The sequence below is a fragment of the Dromiciops gliroides genome, chromosome 5, assembly GCF_019393635.1.
Source record: "Dromiciops gliroides isolate mDroGli1 chromosome 5, mDroGli1.pri, whole genome shotgun sequence".
Taxonomy (NCBI): domain Eukaryota; kingdom Metazoa; phylum Chordata; class Mammalia; order Microbiotheria; family Microbiotheriidae; genus Dromiciops; species Dromiciops gliroides.
In genome coordinates this window covers 69,479,164-69,498,265 of record NC_057865.1, presented here as the reverse complement: position 1 = coordinate 69,498,265, position 19,102 = coordinate 69,479,164, and the positions used below count along the sequence as shown (strand labels likewise).

The following is a 19,102-nucleotide window of genomic DNA, read 5'->3' as shown; positions in this document are numbered from 1 at the left end:
ATACTAGATTGATTGTTTCATTTGTTTTAGTCTAACCCAGTGGTCAGGAAACTACCTCCAGGTAGTGCCACACTGGCACACTGTTTTTGTATGGCCTGTCAGTTAGGAAGGGTTTTACATTTTGTATTTTTATGCCACACCTGACACTCTGCTGCACTCAGGCACTTGGTAAATGTTTGTTGGTGCTACATGGAACAGTATTTCTCAAATTATATTCAAGGAACTCTGGGGTTCCAGGAAGAATAGTGAAAGTGGTAGTTAAGCACAAGCATAAAGCCATTCGTTTTGTTATTGTTGTGCAGAATAGGCAGTGTGACTCTACTTTTTAGACTTATCTTCTGGATTGAAAACCATCCTTTACTGTACCCAGCGATGCATAATGAAAATACTTTGTTTTTTAAACGATTAGGTCCATTTGTAGACAGTCTTTTTTTTTAAAAAAACGTGTATAGGTTTGTACCTAGACCCATTACTGTTTTTTTTAATTTTTTAAATTTTTTTGTAATGAGGCAATTGGGGTTAAGTAACTTGCCCAGGGTCACACAGCTAGTAAGTGTTAAGTGTCTGAGGTCGGATTTGAACTCAGGTACTCCTGACTCCAGGGCCGGTACTCTATCCACTGACTGCACCATCTAGCTGCCCCTAGACCCATTATTGTTAAAGCTGGTAAAACTGGGAAGTTTGAAGAGACAAGAAATAAAAGTGCTAATAACTGACTCTGAAGATAATGAAGCCATATTTTTTAACCTTAATTTTAATACCATTCCCAAATGCAAAAGCAAGGCAATATCATTATTTCCAACTTGATTTTATTTCTATTGACCCTAAAGTACATAATGTGGATTATTTGATTTTTAAAGTTGTTCTATGAATCCAGGAAAATTACAAAGGCATTTATGAATAAAACTCTTAGGTGAAAATGTGATTAACTGAAATTATCCCCCAAACATATGGCATATATAAATAAAAAACAAAAATTGTAATTGGAGGACACAAGAGTGAACCACTCCATCTACTTATTGTTCCCATTTATAAAATTGAGGCAACTGTGTGGTCCAGTGGGTAGAGAAGAATAGTAAACTTGGAATCAGTAAAACCTGAGCTCAGATTCACCTTTGGTAAATCATTTAACTGCTCTTTGCTTCAGTTCTCTTGTCTATAGAAGGGGGATAATAGTAGAATCTGCTTCATAAGATTGTGTGGATAAAATGAGATAATATTTGTAAAATGTTTCGCAAACCTTAAAACGCTACTATATAAATGCTAGATATTATTATTAGAGCACTTATTGAGAGTGGTTTTATAAGACTAGCAGGTGCTAGGAAGGATAGCTAGCCTATTGAATGACAAGATGTACAAAGATCTCAACAGGTTAGAACATTGAGCCAGATCTATTAAAATTAACTTTGATAGGGACAAATGTAAAGTTTTACACTTGTATTTAAAAAATCAGTTCCCTCAAGCTCTAGATTTGGGGAAATCTAGATAGATAGTAGCTCATTTGACAAGATTGGAGAATTGTAGTAGACTGATAAATTCAATGAGTCAAAAACAGCAGCTAAGCATTAAAAAGTTAATGTAATATTAGTATGCATTGAGAGGCATAGCGTCCAGAATAAGAGAGGTACTCTCTTGCTGTACTCTGCCCTAGTGGGAGCACGTCTTGAGTATTATTTTTAGTTCAGAGTCCTAGATTTTAGGAAGAAAGGTACCAGGCCTACAAAGGTCCTTGCGATTCGGCCATACAAGCTGAAAGAAGCAGTATGATGGGATGAGACTGAACTCAAAGAATTAATTGTTAATGGTTCTGTTTTATTGTAGCAGATTTCCACTGGAATACCCTGTTCTTGACCCTGTGCTATTCAGCATTTTTATCAGTGATTTGGATAAAGTCATAGGTGGTATGTTCATCAAATTTACAAATGACAAAAAGCTGAGAGGAGGAGTAGCTCACACACTGGATGACAGAATCAGGATCTTGTCAGGCCAGAGCATTGGGATAAATCTAATCAGATGAAACCAAATAGGGTTAAAGATGGAAGTCTTGCCCTTGAGTCCCAAAAAAATCAACCTCATTAGTATAAAATAGGGGTTTCCTGGATACGCTGTAGTTGTTGTGAAAGGCTTGGGGATCGGCAGCCTTCAAACTCAGAATGAGTCAGCAGTGGGAGGAGGCAGCCAAGCATGCTCTGTTCCACTGTACTTCATCAGGCCTTCTCGAGAGCATTGTCAGGCACCTTGGTTTCCTATGCAGAGTGGGGCAGACAGGTTGGGAAAGGGCCTGGAGTCCATGCCCTATGAAGACCAGCCATAGGGGGAAAAAAGACATGGGGGTTTATAGTTACCATATTTAAGTATGTGTAGAGATATGTGGAAGAGCTTATCCCTTAGCTTTGTTCAGTTGGTCCCCAGAAGGCAGAAGGAGGAGCAATGGCAGAATGCTGGAAAGAGCCAGATTTGGGTTTGATGTCGGGGAAAACTTCCTGACAGCTGGCACTATCCCAGAGTGGGATGGGCTGCCTCCAGAGCTGATGAGTCCCCCTTCCTTGGGGGTCTTCGTGCTGAGACCAGATGGCTTCTTGTCTCATAGATTACAGTGGAAATTTACTTTGTCTTTGGGTTGGGCTAGATGGTAATTGAAGCATTTTCTTGTTATGAGATTCTGTGATTCTTGTTTAATAGAAAGAGTAGAGGGTATGCAGTTAGGGTTCGTATCCCAGTGTGCCACTTATAATCTATGTGGCCTCGGGCAAGTCACATAACCTCACCACTCCTCAGTGTCCTCATCTGTGAAACGAGGTTGGAACAGACGTGTAGTCAGCCTCTCTCGACTTTAGATCCTGCTAAATAGGTATGGACGTGATAGCTGTCCTTAGTCATTTGTGAGAGAGATTAGATGTGTTCTGTTTGGCCTCAGCAGACAGAACTAGGAACAGTGGATGGAAGTTTCGTCTGTGTCCCCCTACCGAGGATGATCCAGTTGGAGCGTGCCCATAGACAGTTATACACATTTATGGGGATACTGAATCCCCAGGTGATTCTGCTTCCCTTCTCACAATCTCCCTCTCCATCCAAACCCTTGCCTTCCTGCCTAGGGATTTCAATATACATGTTGAAGTCCCCTTCGGAACCCTGGCCATGATTAGGAACCTGAGACCCAGAGAAGTTAGATGACTTGTCTGAGCTCTTATGTCAATGAGTGCTGAATCCAGGTCTTTTGGGGGGGGGGGCAGGGCAGTGAGGGTTAAGTGACTTGCCCAGGGTCACACAGCTATTAAGTGTCAAGTGTCAGGGGCCAGATTTGAACTCAGGTCCTCCTGAATCCAGGGCCAGTGCTTTCTCCACTGCACCACCTAGCTGCCCCACAACAGCTTCTTAATTGGCTCCCCTGCTACCTGTCTCCTCCATCTCAGGTCCAACTTTCACATAGCTGATCAAGCCACTTTCATACTAAAAAAATTTAGTGGTTTCTGTGTCTCTAGTGTAAAAATCCAAACTTCTCTGTTAGGCATTTGAAGCCCTTTACAATCTAGGTACCACTAAACTTTCTAGACTATAATTGTTGTTCAATTTGACTGACTCTTCATTACCCCATTTGGATTTTCTTGGCAAAGATACTGGCATAGCTTGCCATTTCCTTCTCTAGTTCATTTTACAGATAAGGAAACTGAGGCAAACAGGGTTAAATGACTTACCCAGGGTCACACAGCTAGTAAGAATCTGAGGCCAGATTTGAACTCATGAAGATGAATATTCCTGACTCCAGGCTCAGCACTTTATCCACTGTGTCACCTAGATGCCTTAGACTTTATGATACATTACCACCAAAACTGACCTTCTTGCTTTTCTTTATGACATTGTATCTGCCAATTTGGGGCCTTTACAGAGGCTGTCCCTCATTCAAACTCAACTTAAACACTGCCTCCAAGAGACCCCATTTCCCCTTCTCTCAAGCAACTATTGATTACGTCTTACCAGAAATTCTCTTCTATTTATTTTGTATATGCTTAGGTGCATACGTATTGTCTCCTCTGAGAGTGTGAGCTCTTTGAGGGCAAAGACACAGAGTAAGTGCTTAATAAAGACCCGTTGATTGCTCTAAGGTATGTCTTAGATCCACAGACTACCTCATTGGATAGTGCAGGCATCATTGACACGTCATGGGAGTTGAGGCTGTGGTGCTCGAATGCTGAAGTCACTCAGGATAAAGTCTGGGATTGGGGTGGAGAGGAGGAACACAGTGAGTCCTGTACTGAACAAATGGAGGTTCTTATAGATGAAGCACAAGTAACTTGCACAGGGCGATATAATCTCAAAGGAGTAGAAGTTACTGAGCGATATTGGCAGAGGAGTGGTCTCAGCATAGCCATAGAGGGTGCAAGAGTCATAGAATAAATGGAATCTCTGATTGTGGGCAGCTAGGTGGCACCACAGTGTATAGAGTGCCCAGCCTGGAGTCAGGAAGACTCATCTCCTGAGTTCAAGTTTGGCTCAGACCCAGAGAGCAAGTCACTTACTGTTTCCTCATGTGGAAAATGAGCTGGAGAAGGAAATGGCAAATCAAGAAAACCTCAAATGGGGTCATGCAGAGTCAGAGAAGACTGAAAAATGATTGAACAGCAACATTTCTAACTGAACCGACAGCATTTACTAATCACGGGATAGAGAATCAGGAATTGGTGGAAGTTTTTTTTTTTTACCACCGGGTGGAGGGACTGCCCACTAGGGAGAACCTTGCAAACTAAACCACTATAAGATTGAGGGTCTAATTAGAAATTTAATAACACTAAGACTACTAACAGCTTGCATGTCATAGCACTTTGATTCATAACACTCTTTATGAAGCAACCCTAGGAAGTAGGTGCTATTTGTTATCCCCACTTTTCAGATGAAGAAGCTGAAGTAGAAGTTAAGTGACTTGTCTAAGCTCACACAGCCAAGAAGCATCTGTGGCTGGATTTGAACTCAGGTCTTTTTGACTTCAGGCCCAGCATTCTCTCCACTTTATCACCTTGCTGTCTCTTTCAGGTGTGAAGGTGCTGTTTTTATCTTGTCTTCCAGACATTTTCCCCTCATTTGATTGCTGGGCCAGGCCAGTCTCAGACTTTGGTAGCCAAGAGGTTCCTAAAGAAGAAGGCTGCCGGAGAACCACATGGCTACAGAAGAATTTGTAGTCTGGGCTGTTGTTTCTGTTCTGGAACATTCAAACTGATGAGATCACAGATCCATTGGAGTATTATTTTTGTTTATCTTGGCATGATCGCCATTGATTTTTCTCATTGATCTTTCAGATGAAATATTTTTCAGTTTCTGTTCTAGCAAGTCTGAAAAAGTAATTTCATCAGCAATACCTTATAAATCCCTGGCAGAGAAATCTTAGAGGAAATATTCCCTTTTCTAAACTCTTAATGTATAGATTTAATCTTTCAATAATCAGATTTCAAATATGTCCAACTTTAAAATTAGGACAACACCCATCTCAAAAGTTTGGGGAATAAAAGAAGACAATTGTTTCCAAGGGAATATCTGAAATTCTGAAAGCAAAATGACTAATAAGATTATGGATTAGTTACTTAATATTTTTTGGTGGGGAGGGATTTGATAGTGATAAGAGAACAGTAATAGAATAATAGAATAATTTAATGTCATCCCATTTATTGAGCACCAATTATGTCTACAGTGCTCTACTATGAAGAGAATGGAATTGAGAGAGAAAAATTAAGGCACTTCCTGTCTACAATGTAAATTGGCTTCTTGTTTCGTTTTGTTTTTTAAAGAATATCGATAAGAATTTTTGTCAGGTGTGTTTAATGTGTCATAAATATGAAGGATTCATTTTTTTATTAGTTTCTTGATTGTTAGTGACAGAGCAATGCCATATGTCACAGACTTGCTGTACACATTCCTTCTTCACATGGTAAACCTCTCCAAATAATTCTGGCAACTTTTTATTAGTAATCAACTGTGCAATTTAGGATTGTAGATTTTGTTGACATAAAGGCATATTAATCAACCAGTGAAATTGCTAAGCAATAACTAAAAATGGCATAAATCAGGGGTTCTTAAGCTTTCTGTGTATCCCTTTGGCAGTCTGGTGAAACCTGTGGACCCCTTCTCAGAATAATGTTTTAAATGCATAAAATGAAATATATAGGATTACAGAGGAAACCAATTATGTTGAAATATACTTGTCAAAACTTTTTTAAGTTCATAGTCTCCTAATTATAAGAATCTTTGGCATAAATGGTTATTTTTATAATTACAGAAAGAACTGGTTATCTTCCTGGGCAGTATTACAAGGTTCATCTTTACTATTTACCAAAACCCAAGGAAGTAGCACAAGTTGGGTAAGTATGCCATATGTCTGGTAATTTGTACCTTTGATTTAAAAGTACTGGATATGGTACATAAATTTCAACAGTAGTTTGCAAATTCCCAGTATATATTTCTGTATGATGGAGAAAAGAGGTCTGAATATTTGCTCTACTTTTTAATTAGAAAAAATCTGGCTTTCCTTAGCATTGTTGAATAACCATATTCCTGGCTCAGTACCAGGATTCTAACACTGATATCTTCACAGATGCTTTACTCTTAAATTATTAGGCCTTAAGTTTAGGCATTTTGGAAGGAAAAGCATAAAAGAGAGACATAATTTAGTCCCAACTGGGAGTCAAACAAAGTAGCCAGTAGTGCAGCAAGCTTCAAATGCCTTGCATCGAGAGAGTGCTGGGGAATAGTCTAATCTGTAGCTTTAAAATGCATCTGTAATGTCGAAAGTTATTTTTGAAGGCCCCTTTCCTTGATGAGATAAGGACATTTCATCATATTTTGAGTAATTCTGAAACCTTTTTTATGATTGCATTTAAAAATATACTTCAGAGGCATGTAGGTCTGCAATTGTTGCAGCATCTCAGACTCCTCAGTCTCCCTGACACTTGAGGATCCATTTAGTTGCCAAGTGTTGTCAGTTATGCCTTTATAACATCATTTTGCAAATGCCTATCCCCTGGCCCTCATCACCTATCCCATGGATTATTGCAGTAGCCTCCTCAATTGTTCTCCCACACAACTACCAAATAACTGTGTCACTTCTGCCCAAGAAGCTTCAGTGTCTCCCCAGTATGTCTAGAATAGTCTTCTCTTTTTGACATTAAAAGCCCTTCACCAAGACTGGTTCCAGTCTGCCTTACCAGTTTCATTTCATATTACTGCCTTTTGTTCATTGTACATTTTATCCAAACTCCAGTCTGTCTCACTCCTCTGGGCCTTTGCATAAATTCTGTCCCATGCCTGGACCATTCATTCATTCATGTATGCATGCACACATGCAAAAAAGTTTCTGTGCTATAGATAAAGCCAGAAACAAAACAAGTTGCTGTCCTCTATAACTTCAGAGTTATGTCCAAGTTGCTTTGGAAACAGAGTTTGAGAACCTTGACCAGGGTCACATAGCTAATATATTTTAGATGAGATTTGAACTCAGGCCTTCTGACTCACTGTCTATCACTTTGCCACCCTTTACCTTGCACACGAATAAATGCTTGTTAAATTAAATTTTAAAATAACATTAATTATAAAAATAATTATCAACAACTATTCATGAATAATTAAAGACGTGTTGAAGCCTTTTTTTTTTTTTTAGTTTAAATGCATTTTTTTCAACATGAACATTTCACCAATTTTTTTATCCTACTCAGTTACCTAATTATTTCTCTGAGTGGCTAAATTTCTTTAAAGTTAATGGAAATTTGGGACAGTGAAGGGATTCTTAGACTATGTGGAGAAACGAATGTAGTTTGTAGGATTTACAACAAATTTCAGTTGTCTGTATTCATAATAGACCCACATGAGGATTGCCCTGTATCAGGTTCTGTATACAGCAAGTTAGCCCTCAGATTCTAGCATAGCATAATCTTAATATCAGTAGGACCTGATCAGAAATATAAACATGCTGAATGTCTCTTCATTCTTGTGCCATTCTCTGATCTGATCTCTACAACCAACACAATGAAATAATTTCTGTTGCATGAGAATTGAAAATTTGATTTGATTTCATTTTCAAGATAAATAGATATTGAGGTGAGCTAACACTAAATAATTATGCCATGATGGCTTTTTATTTTTGAATTCCTTTTTGCTTATGTTATTTTGTTTCTAGTGAATTATACAACTCTAGATATCTGCTTCTTGTTCAGTGGATAGTTAGAATTGAATGGAAGATTTTGGAAGAGTGGAAATTGTGCAGAAAATAACGTAATTGTTATGCCAGTAGATAGTTGGAAAGGGAAATTTAAAGAAAAATATTGAAATAAAATTTTAAAGATTGCATTTTTAAAGACATTAAGAAGGACTCTTGGGATAGCCTTAGGTTACTAGGCGATGAGATCACTGTCTCTCAATTTATCTTGATTTACTTAATATGTTAAAAGACTGTAATGTGCTTCTGAAAATGTATTAGAGAAATCAGTGAGCAGAGGCATTTTTATATGTATAGGTTCAGATAACATTTTAAATTCATTAAAATACTTTCAAAAATTAAATATAAATTTCTATCACATAATGGTAGTTAATAAAATTAGACTATTACATTGGAAATCAGTGCATAGAATTTTATAGTATCTAGAAAGTATAGGACATCTGGATGTTATGGAGTATTGTCTGGGGCAAAATTGAAAATCTTAGAATGGTTTCCCTTTGCTATTTATATTTAAAACATTTAGTATATATTTAGAGACAGTTAAATTGGAGAAAATTGTATTCCAAGTTTTGGTATTATTGGACTCTTATGGATCATTTCTTTCCCTTCAAAAACACAGGTATTGAGAGTTCATAGAATTAGGTTTGTAGAGTAAATTAATTCAAATCCATTCAATAAACATTTAATATGTTCAAGGTACTGGAGACACAGAGACAAAAATAAAAATTAGTCTTTGATGTGAAAGGCCATATACTCTACAGAAAAAGATTTGGAAGATTATAACTTTGTCTTCTTAGAGTTTGATCATAATAGAGCATGGATGTTATACTCTCGCAAGATTTGATCTTTTAATCTTCAGCAGATTGAACTACTTCCACTTTCTCTGTTGGAGAAACAGTTCTTGGGTAGTAAAAATGGGTTTATCCACATGAAACAATCATTTTTAATTTTATAAAATCATTCTGTAAAGTGTGCTTTGTCACCTAGTCAGATGCCAATTATCTTAAATTTATTTCAGCACCATTAAAAAATTCCATTTCAGATTCTAGATGTATAAAGTGAATTTAAATTCTGTACAAGTATTAATTTTTAATAAGACATTTCTTTGAATAGATTTTTGTATCTGTTGTACATCCTTTATAGCACCCTCTTGTGAATGTATATAGTGGCAGATTAAGAAAAAAAATCGTGGTATCTATACCTCTTAGGTGTAAAAGATAGGCACGGAAGTTCAGTTTTGCGGGTGTCATATGTCTGCTGTAGAATCATGCTTTGTCCTGTCAAGGGGCCACAAGGGGTTTCCTCTCTCATGTGTCATCGTGCTTTTATGCATCGTTATGACATCATCCCTCTCTTTCCCTTTTCCCATCAAGTCATTCTGCCCACGGGCTCAATTCCGGAGCTCCTGCTCTCGATGCTTTCTTCTTGGAAAGATTCTGTGAGCCGCCGGCCTGCTGTCACCTCTGTAAACTCTGACCCCGTTTCAGCTGTCACTGTATGTGTTCTGTTGCATGCCATTCGCCATACACAGCAATGCTCTTTTCTTTGACATGAATTCGTGGGAATAAATGCAGCATTGAAATGGAGGCAACATGATGTCATGAAAAGATGGGGACCCAGAAACCTGGGTGTTTAGTCCCAGTTCTGCCAAGGAATTGCTATGTGACCTTGGGCAGGTTGTCTGCTATCTAATCTACCAAATGAGAAGTAGATGATTTCCAAGGTTGTTCCAAGGGACCAGGTGCAAATTTGGTCCTTTTACCATTCTGTGAAAAAATGGGATGGGGAATCCCTGGGACTACTGGATGAAAAAAATTTCAAGGAATTTTGCTGAGCAAATTGAATCTTTTTGTCATTCCATTTCATGTCATTTTATTCATACTTTCATTGCTGAAATGCTTCTATTTAGATGTATCAGTTATTTCTAATCATAATCTATATGTTAACAGTTTTGATCCCCAAAAAGTGAATTTTGGGGAAATTTAAAATAATTTTGTGGGTTTTGTTATGTTTCTATTAATTCTCTTATCAGTTCTACTTTGAAATACATACTCTTGTGATTTGAATATAAATAGAATAGCAAGGAAGCCTAGTGGTCCAAGAGAAGGAATGCTGAACTTGGAACCAGAAGACTGAATTTGAATACTGATTGTGCTGCTTACCTGTGGGATCACAGGGAAAGGGAACACATTTATTAAATGCCTACTGTGTGCCAGGCATTGTGCTAAGCACTTTGCAAATATTATCTCACTTAAGATTGGGGCAAGAGGGGTGGGCGTTGATTCCCTCATCTATAAGAGAAGAGTTGAACTAAATGACCTCTAGTCTTTTCTGACTCGATCTATGATCCAACGAAGTAAGGTATTTGTTGACCATGCAGAATTGGGAGAGACTGGAGAGGTTATTTAATCTAATTTATTTCTGAATAGGAATACACTACACACGATCTGCAAAGGGCTCCTAGAGAAGATACCAAATTTCTGTAGAATAGGTGCCGTTTTGGAAGGAAGTTCAAATCATTTTATTGTTGTCGTTGTTGTTGTTGAATTTTGTTATAATAAGGAGCACATATCTAGATTTCACATCCCAGTGTCCTGGGCTGGACATGGGGTCCAAAGAGGATGCCCAGCCTCCTGGTTGTGAGCCAACCAGTGAGGAGGAGGGCAATGATCCCAGCAGGGATGACTCACCTGGGCCTTGCCGCCATCTTGTTTTTCCCCTCAGCTTCTGGGTCATTTTGTGTTCAGGTGTTTAGTTTTAAAGGACGGTTAGAAAGCTGCTGGGAGGTGTTGCTCTGGAGTGTGCTTTAGAACTTTGGTGGTATGTAAGAGTGAGCTGAAGAGAAGTTGTGATGCCCCAAATCTTAAGTGTAGAGTATGAGAGACAGCAAGAAAAATGTTAGGTTATTCCCTGAATCATTTGTCATAGCCACTTCAGCAAAGTCTTGTTAAAGAGGGTTGTGATGGTAGCTAGTATAATAAGATTTTGTCTCTTCACTTTTAAGCCAGCCATAGGTCTTTTGAGTTCCTATGACTACATGAATTTATGGAGAAGGTTGTACAGAAAGGACTGGTTATCTTTTAAAGACATTGAATGTTATATGGATTGAGAGAACTCCACAATTAGCAGCTTTGTTTGGGCAAAAGGATTGGTGTCTGAATAGTTTGAGAAATTGGACACTGAGCCCTAGAACCAGAGGGGTATGTCATTATTTTAGTGAACTTTGATAGTGGACGTTACAATTTGAGGATGGTCATATCATATCAGTGAAGACAGTCTGATTATTTTGAGACAGCAGTTTGTGTCAGAATAAAGTATTAGGTCCTAGAAATTAGTGCACCTGCTTCAGTTATTAAGTGTAAAAATGTGTGTTACAGAGACATTTTTTTTAGAGAGACATTTATGTGGCTCCATTTCATGACAGTTCTTTGATCTTTACAACTGATGAATAATACTCCATTTTAGCTTCATTGTGTCCCTTGGCAGTAGAAACTTTGGGAAAGTTGCACGAGGAAACTGACAACCTTATACTAGACAGCTAACACATTGTGAAATAAGTGACTGTCAGTTTGTACTAAAAGATGAACAAAAACTGATATGTAGAATATTCATGTCTTAGTTAATAGTCCATGTTCATGAATAAATCTGTATAGTGGCATGCTTTCTAAGTTGTCATAAAAGCATGGATATCTAATCCAAACCAACCACATGAATTAATTTGGATTCAGGGTCTAGACAATTACATATAAGTTAAGAATTTTATTAGAAAATGTTTTAGTATCAGTACTATAAATTTCTTTTAAAAAGACAATGCCCTTGCCACTATTTGAATTATTATAATGACATTCAAAAGTTTTCGATTAGCCTAGTGAAAATTCAGGGAATTTCTTTTTTAGAGGAATAACAAACTTTCAATATATCTGGAAAAAGTGCCCTGACTTGTATAGAAAACCTTAGAGAATTTTTCTCAATAGTAGAAGACGACTCTGTAATTGAAGCTTTCAGGATTGACTAGTTTTCAGAGATAAATAGTAAATATATTGACTTAATTTTGAAATGTTGTTTTAAAGTTTTAAGTAGGAGAAAATGTATGCCCCCTCATTTTTATATATCATTTTTTTGATAGCTTTTAGACTAATACAGCCTTCCCAGAACTAAATGATTTTGTTTTTTATATCTGTTTGTGGCTTTGACTGTACTTATCTAGAGATATTCATAGTACTAACAAGTAAAACCTATAACTAGAAACCATACTGTTCAGTGATTTCCAGTCTTAAAAGAGAAGATATTTCTTATGCTTCATTGTTTATTAATAGTATTGGGAACTTGAAGAAAGTCTGACTTAAAAATGAACTACTATATAATAAAAGTTTTGTTTCTCTTTTTCTAAATTGAAGTTCGGGGGTAATCAGTCTAAGCCGGAGTTCACTGTGGACCTCAAAGGATGCAACCATTGAGTTGGGCTTCAAAGGATAAGTCCAGCAAAAAGAATGTATATGAGGTAATTTAAGTTTTCTAAGTACATCTTGACTATTAACTGTCTTTAAAAATAAAAGTTATTTGGAAAATATAGTCTTCATTTTAATATCGTTTTCATCTGTGAATGCTTTATTTTGAACACTACTCAGTTTTTAAAGAATTCATGGGTCAGAATCTTGGACTTGGTTACAAAATTGTTGATTCATTCTTTATTAAGGCCCCTTCTGTGGCAGACATTATCCCTTCATGGTCCTAACCCCACCCCCTCCACCAACATAAACAAGAATAAAAAACTACCAGTAACAGAAGAAAATGCTCCACTATGGTTGACCAGGGCTTGGATGCCTGTTATCTGATACTGTTCTAATAAGAGACAATTGGATGAGAATAATCTGAATACTAAACCCCCCCCCCCCCCCAATCCCATCTATCTCCGGAGAAAAGGGTAGCATGATGTCACTGTCAGTATTTCTTCAGAAAGGTCAGGATAGCATCCATTGAGAAATGTGGATTTTAGCATCTACAATTTCCCTTGTGAAGAACATAGACTAAATTTATAATGTGGCACTGATTCTTATTTCTTCAGCTTTTAAGACATAACCACAGGGCCAGCTAGGTGATACAGTGGATAAAGCACCGGCCCTGGATTCAGGAGGACCTGAGTTCAAATCTGGCTTCAGACACTTGACACTTGCTAGCTGTGTGACCTTGGGCAAGTCACTAACCCTCATTGCCCCCACCACCCCCAAGACATAATCACAAAAACTTGATCCTTTTTTTTTTTTCTTTCTTTCTTTCTTTCTTTTTTTTTTAGTGAGGCAGTTGGGGTTAAGTGACTTGCCCAGGGTCACACAGCTAGTAAGTGTTAAGTGTCTGAGGCCGGATTTTGAACTCAGGTACTCCTGACTCCAGGGCCGGTGCTCTATCCACTGCGCCATCTAGCTGCCCCAACTTGATCCATTTTTAAAGAAAAGGATAATTATTTAAGCTTTAAAAAATTCCTAACTTCACACATTAGTATGTCATAAGCTATTATTTCTTTACAAATTCACATGGCTTCATTTCTCATTCTTTTTTTTTCTCTTTTCATTCTTAAAGGACATTCTGACATTTTTTTTGTAACTTAATGTTGTGTTCCTAAACAAATATTTGGTATATATGCAAAGGAAGATTGAGTTCTTAATTATCTGACTTTATTACTCCAAGTTATTATAGAATAAACAATGTCAATGTGTTGGCAGACATGATTGTAAAACCTATAAAATAACATAGGCATTAAATTCCTGCAAAAAGAAATTTTATATCTGTATAGAGTTCCTCAGTCTTTAAAAAATAATTAATATAGTTTTTCTAACCTTTTAAAATTCATGGTTCTTATCCCTCAATTTTCGTAGATAACATCAGTTAGTCAACAAATTATTAAATACCTATTGTCTGCTGGGAAGCACTGGGGATGGAAAGAACAAAAATGGATATTGCCTTAATTGGTGACTTCATAAAAGAATTAATTGGGTTTTTTTTTTTAAACTTTTTGCATATTTTAAAAATACTAATGTAATTATACATGCCTTCTCTCTCAAGCTAAAAACACGTCAAGGAACTGAATTGTTAATTCAGTGTGACAACGACACCCTTATGAATGACTGGATTAAAGTTCTTAATTCTACCATCAGTAATCAGGTATGTATTTCATTTATGCAAATCATAACTTCAAAATTGATTTAATCTCCTCTCCAGCATCTCTTAGTCACTCCTTACTCCTCAGTGCACATAGGTTCTATGTCTGCTGTAACTGGACTATGTCTTATGTTGTGAATATTCTGCTAAAGAGAGGTATAAGGTCACTTGCCATTTGGTTTCGGAGTTCCCAGAGACCAATGAATACATTATCATTCTCATCAATATCTAAATACATTTACATGATCACTGATAACCAGAGAAATAGTTGGCTGTAGCATCGAGTAACATACAGAGGGATTGTTGATAGATGATTTCCTATAAGCACTCACTCCATCAGCTTAGAAAAGTACACTGTACCAGGGCATAGAGGAACAGCTAGGGAGCCTCAGTCTGCCAGGAATGCACAGAAGGACCCTGGGAATCTGTGGAGGTCCTGCAATAGTACAAGCTGCTGGAGGCAATTGAGAGCCAGGTGGGGGAGGGTGAAGCCAGACAACTGGCCCTGGAGTCTTCCAGGCAGTTCCATCATTCCTTTTATCTGAGCCCCAGGGTGGCCGGGCCCAGAAAGCTTGAGCCACATCCCCAAGTCCTTGTGGCTACAGAAAAGTGAACTTGGAGTGCTCTAGGCAGATATCCAGTATGGCGCTCTCTGTCCTGTCCCAAACTAGGCCCAAGCCTTCCCTGAACCCATGCCTACTTATAAAAAAGAGAGAGAAATTAATAAAATCGAAAGCACTAAGACCATTGAATGATAAATAAAAATAGGAGCTGGTTTTTTTAAAACCGAATTATATAATGAAATAGTTAAACAGTTAACTAGCTTTTTTTTAGAAAAAAAAGAGAAGAAAATCAAACTTCATATCAAAAATGAAAAAGAATGTACAAAAGTTGGAGAGGAAGTGAAGGAATTATGGAATTATTTTGCCTAATTATAGGCTAATGGAATTGATAACTGTGGGGAAATAGATATTTACAAAAAAAATTTTTAAAAGACAGACTTGAAATAATCCAGTATTAGAAGGGGGAAAAATCTGACAACAGCCATAAATGAACTCCAAAGAAAAAAAAGATGGATTCACAGATGAATTCTATCAAGCATTCAAAATTTTGAACTACTAATCAAACATATGAAAGTATTTGCAATGACAGAAACGATGGCACCCTTTCCAATCTCTTTTTGTGATAAAAGTCTGGTCATGATACCTAAACCAAAGAGAGAAAGTAGAGAAAGAGAAACTAAGGAACACTTCCCTAGTGGACATGGGTTGCAGACATTTTAAATAAAATATAGCAGCAAGTAAGCTACAACACCATATTAGAGAGATTTTATATACTTGTGACCAAATTTTGGGTTTAAAACCTGGAATGCAGGGTTGGTCTACTAAGAGGAATAAGCCACATTAATAATACAAGATAAATCTATATAACTCATCTACTTTCCTATTTTTGCCCAGTAAAATCTAATAAGAAGAGCCTAGAAAGAGAAATTCCATTCAGAATAATTACAGAAGTTAGGAAATATTTGGTAGTGTATCTTCCAAGTTTCATCTAGGAACTGTATAAATCTAAGTATAGAATGCTCTTCACAGAAATATAGACCTAAATAATTGGGGAAGCCAAGCTACCAATAATCATCTAAAAATGCTCAAAATCACTAATCATTATGAAGAAATATATATATGATAAGAGTTTTGAGGTTATGCCTCACACATATCAGACTGGCAAAGATGACAAAAAAGGAAAATAACAAATATGGAAAAATATGTATGTTTGGGCACTGTTGGTAGAATTCTGGGTTAGTTTAGCTCTTTGGAAAGCAATCTGAAACTATGCCCAGAAAGTTACTAAGCCACTGTCTCTACTCTCTGACCTAGCCATACCACTAGTAGGCCTATACCCCAAAGAAATTTAAAAAAAAATGTTCGTGTTCTATTGATATATTTCACATTTTCTTCCTTTGTCATTTCTCAAAATCCTCTTTCCATCTAATAAAAATCTTTTTTTTTCCCTGACACAAAACAACAGACTAAGCAAGCTAAGAAGCTTTATCTGACATTATATCCAAATCCATGCCTATAATGCATCACTTCATTATCAAGTCGGGAAATTTTTTTAAAAAGAGGGAAAGGATTTTATATGTACAAAAACGTTTATAGCAACTCTTTTCACAACAGCCCAAAATTGGAAGGAGGTGTACTCCTATTAGGCATGGCTAAACAAACTGTGGTATGTGGATATAATAGAATATTAGATGACACAGAGGAGAGAGCTCAGGAAGACCTGAATTCAAATCTGGGTGCAGACACTTAATGGCTGTGAGTCTCTGAGCTAGTCACTTTAACTAACTTCTGCCCAAGTTTCCTCAATTGTCAAATAGGGTTAATAAGAGCATGCACTTGCCAGTGTTTTTGTGAGGATCAGATGTGATGATGTGAGGGTCCTATTTGGGGTAGCACTTTAGCACAATGTCGACACACATGAGGGATTGGAGCTCAGCTTGTTCTTTTTCCTCATAAGAGGTGATGAAGTGAACACTTTCAAGGGAAACTGGGAAGACCTTTATGAACTGATGTAGAGTGATGTCAGTGAGAACTGAAGAGAAGTTTCTAAAATGATGACACAGAGAAAAAATGTCTTTGGAAGACTTAGAATCTGAATATTAGTGATAAACTGTGAGCCCAAAGGAATGAATATGAACCTGCTCCTTACCTCCTGACAAAGATGTGTTCATCTTAATATACAGACAGAGACAGACTTTTTGACATGGCTAATGTGGGAGTTTATGATTTATTTATATTTAAATTTATATTTGTAATATTGTGTGTACTTGCATACTGAGGGATTTTTTTTTTTTTTTTACTTGTTCAATTGGGGGATTGTAGATGAGTAGTGGGAGGGACAGATTAAGTAAAAAACTTATTACTTGAAAAAAATAATTAAAAAGCAAAAAAGAAACCTGCATATTGAATATTGAACTAAAAATCAGTAGTTCAAGAAGTAATGCAATAGTTGGAAATAATAAAATGGAAATAAGTTCTGCCTTTGAAGTCAGTAAGATGCATGCTAAGTGTATGTAGTCTGTAGCTTATTACCGATGAATAATTGCAACTCTGATCTCAGAACAGTATGTGGTAGGGAAAGAAGGTATGGGCTTGTCGTATATAGAGAGGAAAGGATAACAGACGGACATTCCATAAGCTCCATTCGTACCCATTCATAGCTACTTTGAGATGTCAAGAGGTGCAGAGGAAGGGCCCCTCCCTTTGGAAGATTTAGGGCCTGAACATGAACCACACAAGGTGAGAGAAGGCCTGAATGTGTTAGTGCCTGTGCTTTGGGAGGACATCACAGGTCTGTCGGAAATACCAATGAATGGGAGCTACTAAGCCTTTTCATTGCCCTTCTGCCTGTGGCCTTCCCCAAGGCAGTCACTGCCCAAAGGCTACGTCCAGATCTTCCTTTAGTCATGTTAAAGTGTAAGTTATTCATATCTTAAAAACTAGCACACCCCGCTGTGCTGCTACATAGAGTCAACCTTTAGGCCCAGAAAACCCAATCACATCCTACCTGGGACATACAATTGTCATCTCAGATCAGTCATTTTACTGGTAGCTCTTTAGGAAAGGAAATACATGGAAGGTCACTCCCCACAGTCCTGAAAATTATATCTAAGGCCAAGGGATATCAAAATGACTTGCCCAGGTCACATGACTAGTAAGTATCTGAGGGAGGATTTGAACTCAAGTCTTCTGCCTCCAAATTCCAATACTATGATAAACTGTGACACCTAGCAGCTCCTGAAGGGAGCCACTGGTTCTAGAGGCAGAGGTACGGAGAGTTCTGGTCTGCTTGTGCTACTGACTTGGTCTTTGACCTTGGGCAAATAAAGACGTATTTTTTACTCTGTGAGCTTCATATTCCTGTGTGGAAAATAAGAGGGATCAACTGATAATTTGCAGGTTCCTTCAGTTAATATTTTATGACATCCTTCCTATCTGCGTCATAGTTGGACACTATTGCTCAGTGTTACATATGGCCCTATAGAAATAAAGCAGTGCAAACCTATCCCTAGAACTTGATCCACATGACACACATTTGTGTGTACAGAAAGATAGCACGCAGTGTTATCTACAACAGGGAAACACAATCGTAAAGAGCCCGTCATTGCTTTTTACTGATGGTTTACAGAAAGGCCAGTTGTTTTATCTTGTAGAGTTGCAAAATGATTTAAATTCCATATTTAATTAACATGCGCATGGGAAATTCTAATCCATAGGCCGTTGAATATGATGAAGCCGTTGAAGAGGAGGTGCCGAATCCCCAGGAGTGGGAAAAACATGACAAAGAAAAGGACCATAAAGACTCCAAAAAACTCCGCTGTGAGCTTATTTACCTTCAGTCATGCCATATATAAGCTTCTCTCCCTAACTAAGAAAAATACTTAGTTTTTAGATCAAATGTATATTGTTCTGTGGGGCAGCTAGGTGGCGCCATAGTGCCATACAGGGCCAGGCCTGCAGTCAGAGGCTCATATTCCTGAATTCAGATCTGGCTCACTCTAGTAGCTTACAAGCTTAACCCAGTTTGCCTCAATTCCTCATCTATAAAATAAGCTGGGCTCTGCCAAGAAAACCATAAATGGGGTCAGCAAGAGTCAAGCATGACTGATATGACTGAATTTTAATGATGCTGTTTTTTCCTCCAACTTTATAAAAATATGTTGTATATTTTCTTCTCACAATTTTA

The 19,102-nt window shown here is 37.5% G+C and overlaps 1 protein-coding gene across 1 annotated transcript in view; it reads left to right on the top strand.

Annotated features, from left to right (window-relative positions):
• Nucleotides 1–19,102, top strand: part of ARHGAP12 (Rho GTPase activating protein 12) — a 131,686-nt gene that overhangs the window by 97,070 nt on the left and 15,514 nt on the right. The window contains 5 exon segments of the mRNA XM_043967221.1: nucleotides 6,266–6,347; nucleotides 12,595–12,648; nucleotides 12,651–12,698; nucleotides 14,258–14,356; nucleotides 18,633–18,732. Coding sequence (XP_043823156.1) covers nucleotides 6,266–6,347; nucleotides 12,595–12,648; nucleotides 12,651–12,698; nucleotides 14,258–14,356; nucleotides 18,633–18,732 — 383 coding nt within the window.